The sequence below is a fragment of the Pinus tabuliformis genome, chromosome 3_1 (assembly GCF_031772625.1).
Source record: "Pinus tabuliformis cultivar Carrire ecotype Pingquan chromosome 3_1, CPIR1, whole genome shotgun sequence".
NCBI lineage: Eukaryota > Viridiplantae > Streptophyta > Pinopsida > Pinales > Pinaceae > Pinus > Pinus tabuliformis.
The window spans coordinates 158,509,139-158,533,451 of NC_142301.1; the positions used below are offsets into that span (position 1 = coordinate 158,509,139).

Below are 24,313 nucleotides of genomic sequence, written 5' to 3' on the forward strand. Positions count from 1 at the left end.
TTGATGTTCTCCTACATTCGAGAACATTTACAAATATCCTCACAATATTTAATTAACTCCTATTCTAAATGTCTCACTTAAATCACTCAAAATATTTAAAATTACATTAATTAAATACTTAAGAAAACCACTCTTTTGAAAACACAAGACCACTTAGATTCTACTAAATGTACACATTTTTGGAACCATGATGCTCTTGCATCAAAACTGAAAGCAGATTTTCAAGTGGCATTACAGAAAAGATAGGAGCAGAATCAATAGAAACAACAGTCAGATTTCAAGGCAACAGTTACAAGCAACATCCTCGAATAGTGTGCTGTTTCCACATAATCAGTGCTAGAAATCCTATTTTGAGTTGCATTGATTGGAAATATCCAAATTATTTTGGATAAAACTTTATTTTTGGTAAAAGATTGTATTAAGTTAGATATATTTAAATTACACTCTATATATACATTGTAATTCGAAGTAAGAAGGGTTGATCCTTTGAGAGAACCAAGAAACGTTATTGTACTTTTTTGGAAATTTCAAAGATAATCAAAGGCTTATGACTTCAATTTTAGCAGCATTTGTGTTCATGTGAGTTTTCCCAGTATAATCATTTATGTTTTTCATCATATGTTCAAGGTAACATAGGAGTTAGGGTAAGGCTAAGTTAAGGATTGACTTCCCTGAAAACCCATTGCAAAGTTATAATCATTACTGAGAATAACTAATTGAACAAGTTGTTTAAATTAGTACCTCTGCATCATTAAATTGTTGCCTTTTGTCATCTCTTGAATATATGTGTTGGTTGTAGAAATTTTTGTACACGCCTCTACTATATTTGATAAATTAAGTTTTCAGGACGAATGTTTAATTATCAAATATCTTTTCCTTTCTTCTGACACAATCAATTGAAGAATTATGTGCTGTTAGATTTGAAGATCAACACTTTGAAAAATCTCTAAAGCTTCTGGATTGTATAAGTGTAAATGGTTTGAATCATTGGTCATCCATTTAAAATAAATCCCTCACTTAGATGCTTTGGCGCAGTTCCTAATCCTAGAACTGTATTCAACAATACAACAAGGAGAATGTTGCTCTTTTAGGTCATGCAAGAAAGGGCAAGGAAGTTACCAAGATGAACAAAGGACAGGGAGGATCCTCTCAGGATGGGGAAGAAGGGCATGAGCAAAATTAAGTGATTTGCATATTAGAAAATGAGACATTATGCAAGCCAATTAAGATTAAAGATTTTGCAGCAAAATTTGAAGAGTTCTCATTAGTGGTTGCTTGTCTTTTCTAGCACTAGTGTTAGCAGTGCCCAGTTTGTGGACAATGATGCATGGTTCATAGATAGTGGAGCATCTTACCATATGACGAGAATGAAGCAAGTGTTCCTTAGTATTTTTCAAACATGCAAGTGAGAGTTGGTATGAGTGCCATACTTGCAGTGAAAGGGGTTGGAACAATGTTATTCCAGCTAGAATCAGGACTATCTTTGGAGGTCGCAGAAGTGTTATATGTCCTAGGGTTGAAGATGAACTGCTCTCAATCTCAACTCTGAAGGATGCAAGGTATGATTTTAAGTTCCAGAAAAGAGAAGTATTCATGCATTTAGAGGGAGCTACCTAAGACACAATAATCAAGCTTGGTGTTAGGAAGGGTAAGTTGTACAACTTGAAGGCCAGCTTGTAAGAAGATCCAAGCGATCTCAAATTGATGTTAGTGATAGAAATTGAGCAGGAGGCTTTGAAGATTGAGTTGATATTGGGGACTTAGCATTCTAATCTAGAAGATGGGTAGGAGGCCTCTTCCAGATTTGTGAGGACCAATTGGTTTGAGCTAACATTGATGGATGCTCAAGAGTAGTCTCCTAGGAACGTGGTTGGAAGGTACAAGTCTTCAGATTAGATTTCGAAGCAAGTGGTAGGGAAGTCTTGTTGTTCGGAGGGAGCAACTACAACAACGATGCCATGGTGGGATTGGAGACAGATCTTGGTGGAGGAGGTTCTTCCAGAAGTAACCCTCTTTGTTAAGAGGCAATGTTGAAGTTTGTAGCTCAAGAAGATACTTTTGCATAGGCCTTGTGTTTAGGTGTGCATAAGTCATCCATAATAATTCTCCTTAGAACACTTGCTTAAGTGTGAGCAAGTTGCTAATGTAACTTACCCTAAGTTTAACTTTGGAAGAAACACATATTAATATGTTGCCTTATTGAGCCAATAAAACTTAGGAAAAGTAAAGCAATTTAATTTAGTGAATAAGTTTTAATCTCAACCATCAATCTCAAGTGAGGCAAGATCTAGTGTTGGCTGTCAAACACTTTGAGATTAGGGTTAGGGTTTTGGCTCAATGTAAAGTTATAAAAGCACGACTGAACAAAGGAGAAGGCACACAACGATAACACAAGATTGAGAGCAGTGTCTTAGTAAGCATGTGGTGGGTCCAAGAGAGTGCAAATAGGATGGAGATCTAGATCTGTAGGGAAGATCTATTAGATCATATTCAGGGTAATTTTTGCATTTGTATTTTCTCAGCTGGGCCATTATCCTAGGATGAGAGCCTAAGTAAGTTTTAAGTTTTATTAGTGATGAATTGATTTGTTGGGCAAAACTGTGATTCAGATCGTTAATTGCTTCCTCTAAATATTTTTGTCAGGTATCTAGTTATGTGTTTATTCAATAATTTATTGCTTGGAATTAGATACTAGATGCTGGGTTTAAGGAAAATCTAACAAAACCTATAACAAACCAAGATAATTTAGTGTGGGTTCTTATTAGACCTTTTAGAATAAGAGTCTTGGCTTCACATAGATTCATCCCAAGCAACATATCCATTGTTCCAATGTGAACGGGAAGAAGATTGACATTTTATACATAAGTTTGCATATTCATGGCTTGAGATATGTGAATGAGGGACTTATGTTCCCTCTTATTACTATCTTGACGCTTATTGTGGAGTTCTAGGTTGCGAGACATGTTAAGGATTGAATGTTTGATATGTGTCCTTGTACTGAACATGAATTAAGGTATGAAATGTTGATTAAAGGTGCCATTAACCATAAACACCCCCTCTTTTAATGTTGGTGTTTGATTTTGTTAAAATTGGCAACTAGGGCCAAATTCCACTTTAAATAGCGCATTTGATGGAGATGATTATTGCATTGAATTCCTCTTTTCGAGAGGACCAAAATCAATCTAAAGATCATCAAATTTGGACAAGGGAAAGTATGTTTTTGAGGTCAAGCCCACACATGTGCAAATTGTCAAGGTCAGCCACATCATCTTGTAGGCTCGTGAAGACCAATGGACATGTCACTTGATCCCCAACGACTTGTATAAATATGAGAGACCTCCAACCCCATTTGGCATCATCTCATCTCGCACATTCTTCTCTCCTCATTTGATTGGTTTGTACAGCTCATTGGGCATCTCTTCTTCTCACACGTGTCGCTGGAAAAGAGGACGAATTACAGGGCTGAATTGCAGGACTGTTGCAGGGTTTGACCAGCATTAACCAAGGGGTATTTGACCAAGTTTGATTGTGATTTTTGTGGGAAATTTTCTGTTTAAGCAAGCTAAATTGTTTGGCATAGAAACCGAGGTATTCTAGGCACATTGATTGAGGCTTACCGTAGGGTTGACCACAAAGTTGACCGTAGGGCTGACTACAGAAATTTGACCAAGTTCGATCGCTGCTTTCATGACTGTTTTGGGCTGAATTTGACCACCTTAGAAGGTTGAGTTTGATTGGGTATGACCGAGCTGCATGGAGGACAGTTTGCTGCTACTTTGACCAACCTAGACTTTTTGGTTAGGGATGTTGACTATTGCAGAAAAAGTTCAGATTTGACAGGGTTGCTTTGATCATCATTTGGCAAGTCAATTTTGACTTTATTGTACTTTCTCTCTCTTCATTGAACATTTGATATAATAATAAGAAGAATTGATCAAAGGGTTTTCCCCATCTTGGGGTTTTTCATTGGCATTTGCCAAATTTGGTGTTCTCTTGCCTTGGCTTGTCTTCTGAATTTTGTTATTCATGTTCTATCTACATTTACTGTCAATGTGATTAATGGTTAATGTGATTGCTATTGGAAACTAAATTGGAAGTTGTCATTGGGCTATCTAAAGGACATTGAAGTAATCGTTGCAAGCATAGAACATACCTTTGTTAACTAAAATTAACAAATTTGCCCACTGATTTGCTTCTCAATTGTTCTCTCACATGATGTGATAGTATGAGAAGGGTGTTCAACTCTTGTTTGTTTCTAACAATAATTGATGCTAAGGGATTGTTAGTCGACATCGAGTTTAAGAAACCCTATGGTTTATGATTGTCTTAGAGTCTCCCACCATAACCAATGATTAAGCACATGAGCCTTTAGCTATTTTCAATCCTTGCATATAGTGCATATGCTTTTGCTAGATTATTTGACAAAATACAAAGTCCACATGCTATGGAAGTGTCAATTTTTCCTTTGGGGTCCATAATGGCCCTCCTTGTGCCTGCCACCCAATTGTTATTGTGGGTCATCTGGGTTAGGGGAAGTTTATTCTAAATTGGAATTGTCTTATTTTAATACAATTCATAATTTTTATCTATTGTCTATAAATTGACCACGATCCAAAGAAAGGATAACGGGGAAATTGTTGGAGGTCTAGAAAAAGTGTAACATACTGTTTCTTGCATTATCGTTTAATATTCAAATGAGCAAGGGATTTCAGCACATGTTGGCGATTTTTATATACTAAATTTTATATAATTGTTTTAGAGAGAATGCTGAATACAAGGAATGTTTTTTAAAAGAAATGTCCCTTAATCATTTGAGTTATATTATTATATGCAACAATATCTTTAATGATATTCAAAATAGTATCTACCATGCAATAATGGCATAAAATTGATTGTGATGGGTTGGAGCTAAGGCTAAATATGTTTATAAAATGATTCCAAGTGTTCAACAAATTCCCGTAACTATTAAGGCATATTATATTTTGGGTTCTCGAAGACTTTTTTAAGGAAAAATGGTTGCATATGGAAACATGTTTTGGGTCATAGACAACCAAAGCAATATTACCAGTTCTTCAAAGAAAACATTCACTACCTAACTAGCACCATTATGTTTCATTGAAGTAAATAAATCAACCCTTTGGGGAGATCTATGTTAGGTACAAGAGAGTATGTTAGGAATCTAGCCTACTCATTGTAGTAGATAGACTTCTTTGTTTATTGAACCACTTTAGGAAGCATAACAACGTGGGGGTTTGAATGGTACCCAATGGAAGAGACTGTAGGGACAATGGCCACTCTACATTGTCAAGGAAAGGGAGGAAGGGGTGAGGGAAGGGTTGGATAAGGACATAATGAGGACACCCACTGAAGGAGTTTAGGACTTGGAAAAGAGAAGGGAAGAGATCACTTAACTTTAGGGGCTAACAGTGGGAGAAGATTGCCACTTAGATTAAGACTCAAACGCTTAGATCTTTGAGACCACGCCACATTTTTAAGGATTTGAATGGTACACAATAGAGGAGACCCTAGGGATAGTGGCCACTTTATGTTTGTAGGGAAGGGAGGGAGGTGAGAGAAAGGTTGGATAAGGACCTAAGGAGGTCATCTAGCTAAGGAGATTACAACTTGTGAAAGAGAAGGAAGAGATAAACTAAACTACGGGACTAACTTTAGGAGAAGATTGCCACTTAGATTAGGGAAAAGGATTGAGGGCATACATCTTTGAGCTAGGTTTGCTTTATGTATATGTGGTCAGGTAAAGGTTAGTGGGAACAAGAGAATGCCCTATTATTGTTTATCATGTTATATAATGGTTTTAGCCCTGAAGCTACTAATGATAAGTTTGGCATTATGATTGGTACACGCTAGATGATAAAAAATTGTAAGGCATTGTAGGTTTGCTTAAATGCATAAAGGAGGTGGTCAAAGAAAGAAAAAATATTGTTAAGGCGTATAATAAAGGGAAATATGTTTGTAAAATGACTCCAAGTGTTCAACAAATTCATAGAAGTATGAAGGCATCTTAGATTTTAGGTTCTTAGAGATTTTTTTTTGAAGGAAAAATGGCTGCATATGGAAATCATGTTTTGGGTCATAGACAACCAAAGCAAAATTACTAGTTCTTCAAATAAAACACTCACCTCCTAACTAGCACCATTATGTGTCATCGAAGCAAATAAATCAACCCTTTGGGGAGATCTATCTTATGTATAGGAGAGTGTTAGGAATCTAACCTACTTTAGGAGTAGATAGACTTCTTTGTTTGTTGAACCACTTTAGGAGGCATAACAACTTGGGGGTTTGAATGGTACCAAATGGAAGAGATTGTAGGGATAGTGGCGACTCTACACTGTCAAGGAAAGGAAGGGGTGGGAGAAGGGTTGGATGAGGACACCCACCGATGGAGATTAAGACTTGGAAAAGAGAAGGGAAGAGATCACTAAACTTTAGGGGCTAATATTAGGAGAAGATTTGACTTAGATTAGGGCCAAGACTCAGAGGCTTAGATCCTTGAGACCCTAGGGATAATGGCCACTCTACATTGTTAAGGATTTGAATGGTACGCAATAGAAGAGACCCTAGGGATAGTGGCCACTCTATGTCTGTAGGGAAGGGAGGAAGAGGTGAGAGAAAGGTAGGATATGGACCTATGGAGGCCACCTAGATAAGGAGATTATCACTTGTGAAAAAGAAGGAAGAGAGAACTAAACTATGGGGCTAACATTAGGAGAAGATTGCCACGTAGATTAGGGTAGAGGCTTAAGGGCATACAACCTTGAGCTAGATTTGTTTTATGTGTGGTTTGGTAATGGTAAGTGGGAATAAGAGAATACCATATTACCCTTTATGATGTTGTATAATGGTTTTAGCCCCAAAGCAACTAAAGATAAGTTTGGTACTATGATTGATACATGCTAGATGATAAGAATTTCGAAGGCATTGTAGGTTTGCTTAGAGGCATAAAGAAGGTGGTTAAAGAAAGAAAAAAAAATTAAGGGGTAAAATAAAGGGAAATCTCTTGAAAATCAACATGATCACATGCTCAAGGAACATTTTATTAACAACAATCTAGGAAAAGGTTTGATGTGAGGAAAGTGGTAGTTCAAGGCATATATGAGAAGCTAGGGGGGAGCAAATGATTCAAGTGTGTGATGAAGCAGTCATGAAGGATTAATTATGGCTAAGAAAGTATTAATGGAGGTGTCATTTCTAATTCAAAGACAATTTAAAAGGGTGTTGAGATTAGAATAATCTTCAATCAATTGAAATTTGGATTAGAAAGTGCGTGTAAGGAAATATGAGTTATGACATTTAACTCACATAAGTGAATTGGGGTCCCTTTACATTATCCTAATGTAGGAGGCTAACTAATAGATTTGGGGTCTTGCCATATTGTCTTAATGTGGGAAAACATATGTGCAACATTTTATCTTGTGATAAGAGCAAGGAACAATGAGTAAAGAGGCAAGAGGTGGTCTAAGTTAAGCATGCATGCAAGTGAAGCAAGCAAAAGAGAGAGATAAAGTAAAAATGAAAAGAAAGTAAGTAGTAGTAATTAATAGTAAGTGAAACCCCAAATGCGCAAGTTGAAGCAATGAAGACAAAGAGAAAGGAAAAATGAAGAGATAGCAAGAAGTAGGAATCCATTGTAATTGAAGCCCAAAATGTCCAAGTTGAATCAAATAGTTAGACAGAAAAGTAATTTGCAAGTCAGTATTTGAATGCAAATAAATAACAAAAATTGAAACAGGTAGCATAGTAAGGGAGAATCGACGAAAAGCAGGTGAATTGAGTAAGCAATGATTCTTAATCAAGTAGTTGACCCATTCATACTGAAAAGTAGGTGAATTGACTAAGCAATGATTCTTAATCAAGTAGTTGAAGGTTTTTAGCATGTTGACCTTGAGATCCATGAACAACATTTAGATTTGTCCACCAATGTATTACCTCTTGTAGATTTTCCTTGATTTGTGTGCATAATGATTGTATATGCAACAGTGATAGCAAAGTTATGGTGCAACATTCTTCCTTAGCAATAGTACTAACAACAATAGTGTGAGGAGGCACATGAGCAATGGGTATATAGGATTTCTGTCTACACTATCGTTGCTAATGTAGTTTTGTCTTCCTTTAATGGGCATTGCACCCTTGCAGAAGCATTATTTATTGCACCTATCTTCTTTAGAATAGAAGAAACATGTGGTGCATCTTCATTGTCATTCATGGAAGAGAAATTGATTGAAGATTTGTGTTTTGCTTGTCTTATGACTTGTTACAGTGCATCTCCTTCCATTGCTTCTAATTGTTCCTTTCCAAATTGTTAAAATTGGCAACTAGGTCCAAATTCCACTTTGGACAACTCATTTGATGAAGACAATTATTGCATTAATTTCCTCTTTCGAGAGGACCAAAATCGATATAAAGATCGTCTCATTTGGACAAGCAGAAGTGTGATTTTGAATTTTTGTTTTCTCACATGCAAATTATCAAGGTCAGCCTCCCCTCTATGTCAGCTCATCAAGCCCAACCGACATGTCTCTTCACCCTCTCCATCTTATATAAATAGAGACGTCCTCCTACCTCATTTGAACCATCCAACGCTTGGAGAAATGTCTGAGGCAGCCGAGTACTTAGAAGAGGAGGACGAAGGGTGGTTTGTCTCTGGGTTTGCTTCTGCATGCAAGCCGTGATGCTTTTGGATAGCCGCAGGTCTTGAGGGAAGCTTTGGACGGTTTAGAGAATGTATTGGGACTGTTTTGTGTGGAACCTTCTCACTTCAGATGAGCCACTGCACTTGGAAGGCTACTCCAGTTAGGCTGCAGGCCTGTGTTCACTTGTTTGACGAACCGTGTTCCACAGGAAGGGTGGACGAAGCTGTTGAAGCAAGTGTGGTGTTATATAAAAATTAGTTAGATTAGGTTTATTATTTAATTTTCAGTTAAATTAGACGAAAAGGCACGATCATAAGATCATGCCCTTTCCCCAAAGGGTGTCTATGGCGGTATATAAGCCATGAACCCCATAAGTAATCATCATCCTTTGTAATGTATCTTTTAATAAAACATTTCTACAAATATTACTGCTTTTCAAGAATTTTCCGCATTATCTGGTATCAAATCCTGTTCGATTCTCTGGGAAGACACTGCACAGAAGAGTATCATCCCTCGTCGTCCTCCGTTTTCCCTCCACGCTGCTATCTCTGTCGCCATCCTTCCTGTAGTCTTTGCACAGCCCGCACACCACTTCCATTGCCTACCGCCTGTTCTAAACCCCCGATTCCGTGGTTTCCATCAAAATTGTGCTGTGCATATTTATCCTGGAGTGACACGCTGAGTCAACTGGAAGGCTGCGTCATACCGACTGTCCGACTGCGTGGGCTCTGTGGCAAACGGTTCAGAAAAAAATCCCGTCAATTGTCTGCACTGAACCAACGAATTCCGGCGTTTTTTTATATTTGCGGTGAGTCGTACACTGAAAGTCCATCTCCGGTGATATGCTGTAAGCTCACGTTTTATTATCCGCGGCATCTCTGTCCGACGAGAAGGGTTGAAGAGTCAATTCGGTTGGGATGTGATTGTCCATTCATTTGATTACTTTAAAAAATAAGTATTACGATTTCACATTATATGTAATTAATTTAATTATATAGAATTAAAACTATATAATAATTAAAAAAAATATTACATATATGTGAATAATATTAATTAATTAAAATAATATTTTAATTAATTAATTAAAAAAATTATTATTATTAATTTCATAATATTTTTTGAGAAGTAAAAAAAAAAATTATTTATGCTGGCAGATAAATACACGCCCTCGCAAACCCGATCGATGTCGACAATGACAATGGCGGATTTTCAAAAAAAATTGTTGGATTTGGAGCATAAGATAAATAACAACCACGACGAGGTCAGTAAAAGATTAAATGAATTCCAGATCAAGCTTGGGGAGCAAGCTGACGAAATAAAAAATCTTCACGATACGACAAATATAATAGAAATAAAGATGGAAAATCAACATGTCCAAACAGAAGTAAACATTAGAGATGCCTTAACAATGCTGAAAATTCTATGTAAAAGGTCGAATTGTACACCCGAACAACTACTAAAAGAAAGTGAAGAGAATCAAGAACACATTTCATCAGATTCAACAAAGTCAACAGACTCTCATGAAAAAGTTGAAACCCCAAAAAAATCAGCGACACCCCACCAAGAAGCGAGTAACACAGCCTTTACAAACAAGCAACTCTGGGATAACTTTACCAATCAACACCCTTTTTTCGCTCAACCATTAGCAACATACCAGTGAATGGCAAAAGTCGAGATGCCTAAATTCGATGGAAACGAAAAAAACAATGTTGCCTCGATAAATAAAGCAGAAGGATACTTTGAGATATATGACATCAATGACGATGACGAAAAGCTCAGGCATGCATCCATGAAAATGGAGGGAGAAGCATATAACTGGTATATGTGGTGGAAAAAGACAACACACGTCATTAGCTGGAGGAAATTTAAAGATGCATTCTTTAAAAGATTCCAAGGTGTAAAGGAAGAAGAGATCTTTTCAAAACTCATCAAATTACGACAAAAAGGAAGTGTGGACGAAAACACTCAAGAATGGGAGACCTTAGTAACAAGAGTACCTGGGTTATCAGAATCTCGTCTAATTCAATCATACATCTCGGGACTCAAAACCCATTTACAAGTAGAACTTGAAATGCATGACATTCCATCAATAGAAGGAGCAAGACGAAAAGCAATAACAGCCGAAAAGAAATTCGAACAAATATTTTGGTCAAAATTCGAAAAAACATATTCAAGACGAAGAACACCTCAGTATGCGGACGCAAAAAATACAAGATATGTTCCACCACATCGACGTGAAGATGAAAAATCTAATGTGGAAACGCAAAGGATAAAAGAGGGTAAATGCAAGCGCTGTGGTGAGAAGTGGGACCCCAAGCATAGGTGTGCTAAAGGAAAAGAACCAAAGAACCTATATAATTGTGAAGCAACCAATGATTCAAACAGTGAAGATTCTGACATAGAAGAAACAGAAGATGCCCCAGAATTCTCACCAGAATTAGATGACGAAAGTATTCCGCAAGTGTCATTATCAGCCATGACAGGTATATCACAACCTCAGACCTTAAAGTTAAAAGGACACATAAAGAAGAACAACGTAGTGGTTCTCATCGACTCTGGTAGCACACACAATTTTTTAGATGCAACCATGGCAAAAAGGCTCAATATTTTTTCATTTCCCTTACCAAACATGAAGGTGATGGTAGCTGACGGTAAGAAGATTGAAAAGGTGGGGAAATGCCATAAGGTTAAATTGCAGATTCAAGACTTCAGTTTAGAGTCTCCGTTTTTCACAGTACCATTAGGAGTAGATGTAGTCTTAGGTATCCAGTGGTTACGAACTTTAGGTACTTATGCCGCCAACCACCAAGTACAGTTTATAAAATTCAAATGGGGAGGTCAGAAGTACAAATTACACGAATTTCAAGCACCAGAAAATCAAATTGTATCATCATCGCAGATGATGAAGATGATTCGAAAGGGAGCACCCGCTTATGTAGTACAATGTCATCAGTTAGAAATGTTATCTGCAAATATGACCAATGAAGAGTCACTAGAGATACAAGATCTAATTAGGAAACATGAAAAAGTATTTCAAGACCTACCTATGAAGATGCCGCCTAATAGGGAAATTGAGCATACAATAGAAGTCAAGGCAGGATCAAACCCGGTCAACATCAAGCCATACCGATAGCCACATCACCAGAAAACAGAAATCGAGAGATTAATCCAAGACCTCTTAAAGTGTGGAATCATCTCGAAAAGTAAAAGTCCTTACGCTGCTCCAGTGGTGTTGGTAAGGAAGAAAGATGGGTCATTCAAGCTATGTATTGACTATAGGGGATTAAACAAAATAACAATTAAAAACAAGTTCCCAATCCCCTTTATCTACGGAATGTTGGATGAGCTACATGGCGCAAGGTATTTCTCAAAATTGGACTTAAGATCAGGCTACTATCAAATTAGGATCAGATTAGAGGACATACCAAAAACGACATTCCGAACACACGAAGGTCACTATGAATTTAAAGTAATGCCGTTTGGATTAACCAATGCACCAACAACGTTTCAAGCAACTATGAACGAATTATTTCGCCCACATCTTAGAAAGTTTGTATTAGTATTTTTTGACGATATTCTAATTTACAGTAAAACTTGGAAGGAGCACTTGCAACATTTGGACAAAGTTCTTACACTACTTAAAGAACACCAATTTTATGCAAAAAAATCCAAATGCACCTTCGGAAAGGAAGAAGTAGAATACCTTGGACACATTATATCCCATGAAGGCGTAAAGGTGGACCCTAACAAAATCAAAGCTATAAAAGAATGGACCAAACCTGCTAATATATCCAAGCGAAGAGGGTTCTTAGGTTTGACTGGATATTACCGAAGATTTATTAAAAACTATGCACATATAACTGCACCTCTAACAAATATTTTAAAGAAGAATTCGTTTCTATGGGATGAGGAAGCAGGAAGGTGTTTTGAAAAATTAAAGGAAATTATGTCTAATGCTCCCGTATTAGCAACACCAAATTTTTCTAAACCATTTATCATTGAGTGTGATGCTTCCGGATTTGGTATAGGTGCAGTATTAATGCAACAAGGACATCCAATAGCTTTTGAAAGTAGGACGCTCAACAAAAGAGAATGCCTCAAATCCACATACAACAAAGAAATGCCCGCTATCATGCACGCACTAACTAGGTGGAGGCAATATCTTTTGGGAAGTAAGTTTTCTATTCGAACAGACCATAACAGTCTCCAGCATCTCCTTCAACAAAAAACACTTTTTGAAGAACAACAAAAATGGATTGAAAAAATTGCCACTTTTGACTTGGAAATACTACATAAAAGAGGTAAAGACAATGTAGTAGCAGATGCCTTATCCAGGAAAGATGAAGAACCAACACTACTTGCAATTTCGGTTGTTGTCCCTGAGTGGCTTAACGAAATTCGAAGTGAGTATGCCAAGGATCCAGAAATAACGGCAATAATCAATAGCCTTCCCAACAACTCAAAATTTGAGTGGAAGAATGATATCCTATGGTATAAGGGAAGAATCTATCTAAATACAAATTCCAAATTTAAGTTTAAGACACTCAAGGAATTACATGACTCACCATCAGCTGGACATGTAGGATTCTTTAAGACTTACTACAATGCACGTCAATCCTTCTTTTGGAAGGGAATGAATCATGATATTCAGAAATATGTAGCAGAATGTGACACATGTCAAAGGAATAAAAGTGAAAATATTACGACACCAGGATTACTTCACCCTTTAAACATTCCAAATCAGAAATGGGAAGAAATCTTGATGGACTTTATCGAAGGATTACCAGTATCTGAAGGCAAGGACAAGATTTTCGTAGTAGTTGACAGACTCACCAAATATGCTCACTTTATGGCAATAAAGAAGTCATACTTAGCAAAAGAAATCGCTGAAATATTTTGCAAAAATATATATAAGTTACACGGTTTTCCGAAAGTCATTGTGAGTGATAGAGATGCCAAGTTCAAAGGTAAATTCTGGAAGGAATTGTTCAGCCATATAGGAACCTACCTAAATATGAGTTTCGCTTATCACCCTCAAACAGATGGCCAAACAGAGGTTGTCAATAAATGTTTGGAGGCCTACCTACGTTGCTACGCTACAAAAAAACAAAATAAGTGGGCTCAATGGTTACATCTTGCTGAGTGGTGGTATAATTCCACTTATCATACATCAGCAAAAATGACGCCATTTCAAGCTCTATATGGGTATGAACCCCCGAAATGGAAAGATCTAGCTATTGTCCAGGCAAATCTACCTGCTGTTAAAGATCAACTAGAAGAAACCCAAAAAATCGTCTGAATATTAAAAGAAAACCTGAATAATGCAAAGAATCGTATGAAGCAACAAGCAGACTGTAACAGAACCGAAAGAGAGTTTGAAGTGGGAGAATGGGTATTTGTTAAGCTCCAACCATACAAACAATTATCCTTATAACAGAAAGGAAAAAACAAATTGGCACCAAAGTTTTATGGACCTTATCAGATCAACGAAAAGATTAGCCAAGTTGCATATGGTTTAAGCCTTCCAGAGACAAGTCGCGTTCACAACATCTTCCACGTATCTTGCCTTAAAAGGGCACTAGGTAACAATCAAACAGCGCAAACAACACTTCCATCCCTAGATGATGAGGGAAGAGTCATTTTAGAACCAGAAGGTATTTTGTCTACTAAGAAAGAAAGCTTCGATATCATATTATCAAGGAATATTTGATCAAGTGGAAGGACTTACCCGAAGAAGAAGCTTCTTGGGAGAATGAAGCATTTTGTCAACAACATCCATTGTTACGTATGCTTTGAGGACAAAGCATTCTTTCGAGAGGAAGGCAATGTTATGTAAAAATTAGTTAGATTAGGTTTATTATTTAATTTTCAGTTAAATTAGACGAAAGGGCACGATTATAAGATCATGCCCTTTCCCCAAAGGGTGTCCATGGCGGTATATAAGCCAGGAACCCCATTTGTAATCATCATCCTCTGTAATTTATCTTTTAATAAAACATTTTTACAAATATTACTGCTTTTCAAGAATTTTCCGCATTATCTGGGCATATCTCATGGACTTTTGAGAATGTTTCTGAGCAGCGAGTTCCATAGGAAGGGTGGCTGAGGCTATTGAAGTAAGTCTGATCTCTTTTCATGGACATTTAAGGTCAGTCTCAGCAATGTTTATCGTCATGTGACAGCTGCATATGTTACAGTGTTTGGACCAATGTTTGATGGAGATTGTAAAGCGCAATATCAGTCCATTCTAAGCCGCTATCTCTACAAGGAAGTGAGAACTCTTTAGAGGGTTAATCACATAACTTTGCTGCTATATGTTATGTCTGATGTATGCCCTAACGAGACCTGCAATCTTCTCAAGAATTGAATTATTTTGGGTTCACGATCATCAGCAAGAAGTCTGCTTTTGTTGGTTCAATATTAAGCTTCTTCAGGAGACTGACTTGGAGCCACTTTGTCTATTGTTGACCTCTGTATAGGACAGAGTATGTCTACTATTGTCTGAAGGCTGAATTGAAGTTTTTGTCTGGGCTGCTTCTTGGTCATTTGGATGGAGGTATTGATCATCTTATTGGCAAGTTATGCTTGACTCTAACTGTACTCTCGTACTCTGCTGAACATTTGATATTTGATAATAAGATGAATTGATCAAGGGTTTTCCCCATCTTGGGGTTTTTCCCTGGCTTGAGCCATATCCTTGTGTCCTATTGTCTTGGCTTGTTCTCTACTCTTATCATCTATGTTCTTTCATCAGTTACTCTTAATATGATGATGTCCTATGTGATTGCTAATGGAAATGTAATGAATTAAATTTGGGCTAATATAGATCTTAGAAGTAATTGTTCTAAGCAAAGAACATATTCTCCTAAAATTAACACAAATGGGCTAATAAATGAGACATGGGAAGTTGGTTCCGCAGTTCCTCAAATCCAGGTCCTCGCCCCAGTTCCAACTTCAGAATCCTATCATGAAACAGTCAAATCTTTTCTATGGCCTCTTCTAGCCTCTAGCAATTTCATTATGCCCTTACCTTTGTTCGTGTTTGTTTTTCTTTAAGCTTCTCAATTTGGGCCTTTGAAATAACCACTTGCCTCTGCAACCCCCACAAATCTCTTACATTTTTGCGCTCCCAGTGTATCCTCCAGTTCTTACACTTCCTCAAGTACAAGGATAAACATTTTTGGGCATCATCATATTGTCTTAAACCCCTTTGAAGTTCTAAATTCTTGTAGAGTGAACACTTTGCATGCCCATGAGTGCTATCCATTTTTATAGTCTTGATTACTACTCCTAACGAATTCCTTTGCTTCCAAACCTACACAAAACCACCTGCTTTATTGCCTTTGTTGATTACTTTTACAATAGCAGGTCATAATGAAAGGAGAGTTTAGCAAATGGGAATTCTAGAGCTTTTCATGGAATATACCGCATACCACAAGAGGTTTTGTTATGGCAAAATCATACTGAATGGTTATCCATGGTGTAGCATATGAGATATCAGAGAGTATTAATACCATTGAAATGGCTTAACATGAAGCTCACCACTTGTTCATCATTTAACTTTGCATTACACTATGGTTTGGATTGTTACAAAGATGGATGAAAAAATTGTTCCTTATCTTGAGATTGATATAATGCATGTGAGTTGTTGTAAGAGAAGTCTACCCTATTTGTTTTTTTTTTAAATCACTGGCAATAATAGGCATGTGCTAGCCTTTAGGATTCCATGTCCTACTCCCTTGGGCTGAGGATATGATTCCGAATCTCAATAGCACATTTGTCTTGAACCCTGTTATTCTCCATCGATTGTCGCTCAAAACCCTCCTTCCACCTAGCCCATTGGATGGTCGATTAGGTGTTATTGCTACGAGCTTTTGCTACTTATAACTCACATTTCAACTCCTCAAGGTGAGATGATGGAACACCTCTTGGGGCTGTGTGCTAGAGTGCCATAACTATGCGTTTGAAGAAGTGCATATCACCTAGGGCAGATGAGAATTGAGTTGGAGAACCTTCCAGCCTCTTCCTTTGCATGCATAAAGATCCCAAGTTCCAACATTTGATAAGGTCATTATTAAACCAGAGCCAGGCTAGTTGATCTCACACACAAAGTCCAATGTTGACATCACACCATTCTTAAAGAGTGTCATTTGGGAATTGCATAATAGGTATTTAGTATTTACTATTAAGCGAAGATATTGTGATCAACTTTTCACCCTTCTCGCCACCCTCATGCAGAGGCATTTTACAAGGAGGGTCACCCATCTTAATGCTTTGACACATCATTGTAGGGGACATGTGGTGGTTGTGGCTATCAACCCCTTTTGCACTCGAACAGAATATGAAGAACATGGAAGAAGTCGATTTGATCAAATTCTCGCCCCACCTAGAAGACTCTCTGATATATTCTGGCTTGAATGAGGTTTGTGGGGAGAATTCGATGGAGAAGGGTTTGGATAATCACCATAGAATCACCGATCACAGTGATCTCATGAACTCTTTTTCCCTTGAGGAGGTTAAGGCCCATAAGACAACGAACATTTTTGTTTCATTGTTAGTGGCAATGCTGAGCCCCCAAGCAAATTCCAAGTCTTTTTGTCTTTCAAGTTCATACACAACCCCCAGTGCTTGCCTCCCCTAGTTTGCCCTTTGATGTTCTATTAGATGCTCTGATACCATGTTGAGATAATAAGATATTGGATCTACTGTGAAATCTTCAATAAACCCTATTCTAGTATAACAACACTTAGATAATGATCACAATAGAGATGAACTCATGCCATGTGCTTGAAAGAAAAATCCGACACAAGAAAGAGTATCACTGTGCTAACACAAGTACTTAAGAGAGGAGTGCTACAGATAAGATTGCCCTTAGGCCTTTTATCCATAAACAACTTGAGTGAATGATTTACAAATGAGGAGAATGGTGACTGGGCCAACCTAAATACAATAAGATGGGTGAATGACCCATATGTAAGTTTAGTAAAGCAATCAATACCTGAAATAGAGAGTCGGTGTGTGGATACAAGTGAACTTAACATTTGAGTCAACTCTTACTCTTCATCCTTACAGTGTCATTCTTGGAGTCGAGCCTGGTAACTTTGCACGTAGTAATAAGCAGCCATGAATATGTCCATGCTGCTTGTACATAAAGGAAGCTTTTTTTGGTTTTAAATCAAATATGAGCTTCCTTGTTCACGGCTCAGGTCCATCATACTGTCTGTGCCTGCAATTGATTAACTTATGATTGAAGAAGCATTAATTTAGGAATGAATCACTGAGAGTTGGCCTCTAAGTTGCTATTTTCTGTGAAAGAGATATGGTTGTGGTTGATAACTTGTATGGCACAAGGATATGCAACTAAACAATGCTTACCTTCATTTCTTTGTTTGGGCAAGTATGATAATGTGATGGAAAATTTAGTGTACTGTTTTCTTTTTATATACATACTCCACTTGGTTAAATGAACTTGCACTGAAGAACGGAAGGAGCTTGATGTTTATCCTTCTCATGCTTACAAACTGTGTTCTTGATTTAGTGTAGCATCTCCATTGAACATTTCGTTACTAGTTTTATGACCAAGGTTTCTGCTTCCTGCCACCAATATGATAGTTATCAGATATCTAATAACCATATTTATCTCAATCATCATTTTGTTTGGGAATCAGTTCTCTGTGTATATGATGTGGATTAATGAGCACAGGTGTATAATTGTATTGCAGTGAAGAAGCCCCATCTTTGTTATTTGGGTGCATAATAATGTGAAGTTACTGTTGTTTTTTTCTCATTTCTTAATTAGTGATGATGTGATCTTGAACTCCCTAGGGTAAAGCACTGTCCCACATAGTCTCTGTTTGTATTTATTTTTATTGTTTTTCTGCAGTTTATTTATTTTTGTTGCACTTGCTAATTTTATAGTAATGGTATCTTGGATTTTTATTGGATTTAATGGTATTCGAGCTGTTGTGTGTTGTAGGGGATGGGAGAGGTGCACTTAGCTCATGCTCTGACAGGACATCTCAATGCTGCTAATGCTTCAGTTGGACTTGGGGCACAATCTAACATGTTTAAACGTGGGGCAGGTGATCACAACTATCCTATGCAGGATTTCAAACGCCAAAGAATGCATGGGTTCTCTGACCCTCCACTTGCTGCAGACATAGATGCTTATCGGAGGGAGCATGAATTAACTGCTTCGGTATGTGCAGAGTATTGCATAATAGTTTATTATACTCAGTGTTTATGGGAAATGCTCTTTTCTGCAACTAACTGTTTATCTGAGAGTCTGCACTACAATTTACTCTCTAATGTATAAGTAGATGCAAATTGTTTGCAGCTAAGTTTTTTGTTAAGCCCTATATATTGTCTAATACTTTGAAGGGTCTATTTCTTTAATTAACTGTCATATTATTCTGGATATTTAATTGCATCTGCCAAGCATATTCTTATCACTTTAGCTTAAGATATTAAATTTAAATATAGGTTTTGGTACAGATTTACAAAGGGTTTAAGGTACTAAATAGTCCGTTTTTTGATATTTGAGACCTTAAAACGATTCTCCTAGAATTTATGGTCAGGATATTAAGGTTCAGTTTTATAGGGTAATGTCAAATTTATTATTCATATTCTAACTAGTTATAGTTACCAGGGGGAAAATGTGCCTGCTCCCTTTATGACATTTGAGGCTGCTGGATTTCCTCCAGAAGTTCTCAGAGAGGTATGTTATTATGCTATCCTTTGCGAAGTTTTACAGTAGCATATTGAGAAACTGAATATGTTATGATCTTTATGTATTCAATTTATTATGTAGCGCATAGATTGGGTCTGTTTTGCATTGATATAAGATTTTATAAATTAGTTGCTCCTTTCTGTTATCATGCATTATTGTGCATGCCGGCTTTTGTAGACAGGTTGTCCTGTACTGTTACCATGCATTATGTGCATGTGAGCTTTTTTAGATTAGTTTTTTTACTTTACCATGTATTTATTTTCATTAGAGCTAGAATCAGTTGTTTACTGTGATTAGTATCACAATGCCTTTGGATTTGTCTTTTTGAGCAGTTCAGACTTACATCTCAATTATCCTTTGAACTTGTCGCAGGTGCGATATTTGCTCCAGATAGGAGCACATGTCGTACGCTGTGCTGCTGTACAACAGAAACGTATCACATTGCTATCCTATGTGGGCTAATCCAAGTGGCCTGTCTGCTGTCTGAGGATGGCTTACAAGTCATATGGGGTCGGGCTGCCACTCTTTGGGTCAGCCGTTCGGCCTGAAAAGTCCCAGATTTCTGCTTCAGGTTGCTTCTACAGGCAACCCTGCAGCACTTGATGCACTGGGAAAACTTTTTTTTGTAGTTGATGTTTCAATGAAATTAATTCTAAATTGCAGAGTCAGGATCCTAGACTTGTAAAACAAAATATGTTTCATTTTTTGCCAGAGGCTAAAAGCTTACTGGAGAAGTGGTTGTATTTCTACACTTACAATGTTGATATGCCTTTTTTCCCTTTCAGATTCAAAATGCAGGGTTTTCATCGCCTACTCCCATTCAGGCACAATCTTGGTCCATTGTTCTGCAGAACCGAGATATTGTAGCAATTGCCAAAACAGGCTCTGGAAAGACCTTAGGATATCTGTTGCCTGCATTTGTTCACTTGAAACATTGTAGGAAAAATTCACAGAGGGGTCCAACTGTACTTGTTTTGGTACCTACAAGGGAGCTTGCGACTCAGATACAAGATGAAGCTGTAAAATTTGGCAGGTCATCAAGAATTACAAGCACTGTATGTGATGCTTTCCTATATTTATTTTTTCAGCAAGGTTGAAAATAACGCAATATGCAAGTTGCTGGTCTCATGTACATTTATAATGTGTTTTGTAGTCTATATATGGTGGTGCCCCAAAGGTTCATCAATTAAGGGATTTAGAAAGGGGAGCAGACATTATTGTTGCCACACCAGGAAGGCTGAATGATTTCTTAGAAATGAGGAAGGTTAACCTACAACAAGTTTCTCTCTTGATTCTCGATGAAGCTGATCGCATGCTTGATATGGGATTTGAGCCCCAGATACGTAAAATTGTTAATGAAATGCCTACCCAGAGGCAAACTCTGATGTATACTGCCACATGGCCTAAGGAAGTGCGGAAGATTGCTGGTGATTTGCTAATTGATCCTGTTCAAGTCAATATTGGAAACGTTGATGAACTGTCTGCAAATAAATCCATCACACAGGTCTTATCTTTCTACCATCTCGGTTTCTCAATTTTCTGATTCTTTAATTACTATAGGAGGGTTGAAGGTAATTTTTTAGCTATTTTATTATCTATACTGCGTCTGAAAACTATAGATTCCTGCAGTATGTTGAATTTCATAATATATTGTCTGAAAATTATACCCTTCTGCAGTATGTGGAAATTGTTGTAGCATCTGAGAAACAGAGAAGACTGGAACAAATTCTTCGTAGTCAGGAACCTGGTTCTAAAATTTTAGTTTTCTGTTCAACAAAGAGGATGTGTGATCAACTTGCTCGTAGTCTTGCTCGGCAATTTGGGGCTGCTGCTATCCATGGTGATAAAACCCAACATGAGAGAGACTGGGTTTTAGCACAGTTCAAATCAGGGAGGTCACCTATTCTAGTTGCAACAGATGTGGCAGCAAGGGGACTTGATATTAAAGACATTCGGTAAGATATTTTGATAGTTTTGTTTTGTTTTGTTTGTGCATTAAAATAACTGTGGGATTTTGTTATTCTTTTTAGGTGGTTCTCACCTGCTGCTTTTAAAATTGCCATTGCAGAGTTGTTCTTAACTTTGATTTCCCTACGGGGATCGAAGATTATGTTCACAGGATAGGCCGAACTGGCCGAGCTGGTGCTACAGGCCTAGCATATACATTCTTTTCAGAACAGGATGCCAAATATGCCAAAGATCTTATCAATGTGCTGGAAGGTGCCAACCAGAGAGTCCCTCCAGAATTACGGGATCTGGCTGCTTGTTCTGGCTATGCAAAGGGACGTGGTGGAAGATGGGAGTCTGGGGGCCATGGTCGAGGTGGAAGAGATGGAGGTAGAGGTGGAAGAGGAGATGGTGGTCGTGGCTATCTCGGTGGCCGTGGAGAAGTTTTTGGTGTAAGGGGTGGAGGATGGAGAATGGGTGGGGGGAGGAGTGATGCACAGGAAAGAATGCATGATAGATATGGAGGGCGTGGTAGGTTTGACCGAGATGCACATGGCAGATCTGAGAATTTCCATGGCAGGTACGATAGAGATGGTCGAGATAGGCATGAGAGGGATGGACGTGGAAGATATTTTGATGATGCAGAGAGAGTACGAGGTGGTTTCGGAAAATTTGATGATAGGGAGAGAGGCCGCAGTTACAGCCGTAGCTACAGCAGGAGCCCAAGCAGGAGTCCAAGGAGGAGTTACAGCAGGAGCAGAGGAAGGAGTTATAGCAGGAGCCCAGGGAGAAGCTACAGCAGGAGCTGGAGCCGGAGCCGTAGTCCAAACTATGATAGGTATAATGCCAGATTGTCTAGTCACAAGGGAAGTTTGCCTGCTGATTTAAGGAGAAACTCATCATTGGATATTGCATCAGCAGAAAGAAATGGTTTTCCTGCAAGGAATGGTCCTATACCAAGGTCATCTTCACCTCTAGTGGGTAGTCCGCCCCCTAAACTTGTGTCTGATTATGATGATGTTTCTCCGACTAGCAAGAGATCACCATATCAAGTTGGACATTCTCACCAGTCTTGATCAGAATACCATGATGATTTAGCATACCCTGATGCCTCTCCTCCAAGGACTGTGCATTAGGTATTGTCTTTCACCTTGAAAGTTAGTTCAACTTATGTAAGTTGGATTGTCATGTAAATATGCTTTAAGAGTGACTTTATTTTGTCAGTTTACTTGGGATGCTAAATTTGTTTGCAAAATCTGTACTCAATTTTTTCATATTAGTTTTTTTATTTGACATGCAGGGCATTTGTTTATTGAAGTTTCTGGCCTGCCTTGAGGTGTAAATGGAGTTAATAAATAGATTTTTATGATTTTGAGCTGGTGAGATTCTGGGTTAAAATACAACGCCGCATACATTAAGTGCCTACGTTTTCTTTATGGCTTTGGAAATTTGCACCAGCCTTGTGTCATAAAGAATGCTCCAATTTGTCTTCTCTTGCATCAATATGGGAAGAGTGTTTGCATGGTTGTGTAGATAGATAGATAAGTAAATAGATAAAACGTCTTAAAGCAATCATGAGAACAATGACGACTTTAGGTTTGAGGCTGGCTTGGCTTTTGGTGTTGAGTTGCTTCCTGGGTGTAAATATCATTGTCGTCCTAGTAAAATTGTCAAAAAGATGTATGTTTACATCGCCCTATCCAATATCACTTTAACCCGTTTCATTTGTTAACATTAATTTTAACTTGCTTTTTTGACGAGTGTTTCATATCGTTTTCTTTGTGCTGTAGCTTTGTGGAGTGGTGTATGGAATAAAATTGCAATTTGGTTAATCTTGGAATAATTCCTTCTGGTGGTAATAGTTGGGAATTGGAGACACATTGAATTATCTACCTTGGAGCTATTCTGTAGAGAATCTGTAGCTTTTTATATATGGGGCTTTGAGTCTTCTTCAACCACGTTCAAAACATAGGCACATACCTGGAAACAATTCTGGTTTCTTTGTATCTTTGTTTACTCTTCTAAACTACGTTTATTGGCATGGAAAAAAGACTACATGTGAGAAATAGGGCAACTTCTGTTGGTTCAAGTTACCTTTTCTTTCATCGGAACATTACAAATCTTATAAAAAATGAATGATGGTTTTCGGACGTGACATTAGCAATTCACATTATCAGGGAAAGTTCTCAGTTGTAATCAAACTCATTTTCTATTGCACTATCATCTGACATGTAGGAGCAATTCCCATTTATTAGGGAAAAGTTTCAATTGAATTCAAGCGTTTTGGTATTTTGTAGCAGCTGTTGTCTTCTTGATATATATATTGTCCTGAAGATGTATGAACCCTTGGGTAGCAGAAACATTATGCAGACAACTCGCCTTTGGTAGCAAATAGAGTAGAATTGTTTTTGGCTTCGTGCTAGGTATGAGAGGTAACTAGAACTGCTAAAGTTACCTGGGATTTGCACTGTTACACAACCTTTGCCCAATCCATGGTTTAACCTGTTTGTTGTGCTCAAAATTATATAAGAAATACATTGAAATCATAATGTCGATTCTCCATTTATGCATTTGTCACATGACATCACAACAAACGCAGAATGAGAACCCATTTTTAAATTTGGGCTAAGTTTTCATCTTCCATTGGTATTACATGGTAAATTGGGTAACTTTCTGTCACAATGCTCAGAGAACACAGCCTGGAGGAGTTGCAAGCCTACACCAATCCCAGGAGCAAGGATATCCAATAAAATGTGTCAAACACCGAATTCCATAATCTGAAATAACCCGGCCAGGTTTGTGCGGAGTGCATTCTGTATCTCTGGTTGGACATCCCCTAGTTGCTGCGCCCCCTTCTCTTAGGGGGTATCTGATTACACTTCTCTACCTCGGTCTATTTTCCAAATAATTTCATATGTTATATAATTTTTCATAAGTTCCTTGCAATGTGTACAACCATTTTTTTAATTATTTCAGCATAAAAATC

At 37.8% G+C, this 24,313-nt stretch overlaps 1 protein-coding gene across 2 annotated transcripts in view; it reads left to right on the forward strand.

Annotated features, from left to right (window-relative positions):
- LOC149186280 (ATP-dependent RNA helicase-like protein DB10) overlaps positions 1-22,622 on the forward strand; it is a 38,466-nt gene extending 15,844 nt beyond the window's left edge. For both annotated transcript variants that reach the window (XM_089410953.1, XM_089410954.1), the window contains exons 2-7: positions 18,628-18,849; positions 19,300-19,368; positions 20,166-20,435; positions 20,534-20,884; positions 21,058-21,335; positions 21,449-22,622. In XM_089410953.1, coding sequence (XP_089267079.1) covers positions 18,628-18,849; positions 19,300-19,368; positions 20,166-20,435; positions 20,534-20,884; positions 21,058-21,335; positions 21,449-22,403 — 2,145 coding nt within the window. In that variant the 3' untranslated portion in view covers positions 22,404-22,622. The remainder of the gene's footprint in view (positions 1-18,627; positions 18,850-19,299; positions 19,369-20,165; positions 20,436-20,533; positions 20,885-21,057; positions 21,336-21,448) is intronic.
- Positions 22,623-24,313: the final 1,691 nt, after the last annotated feature.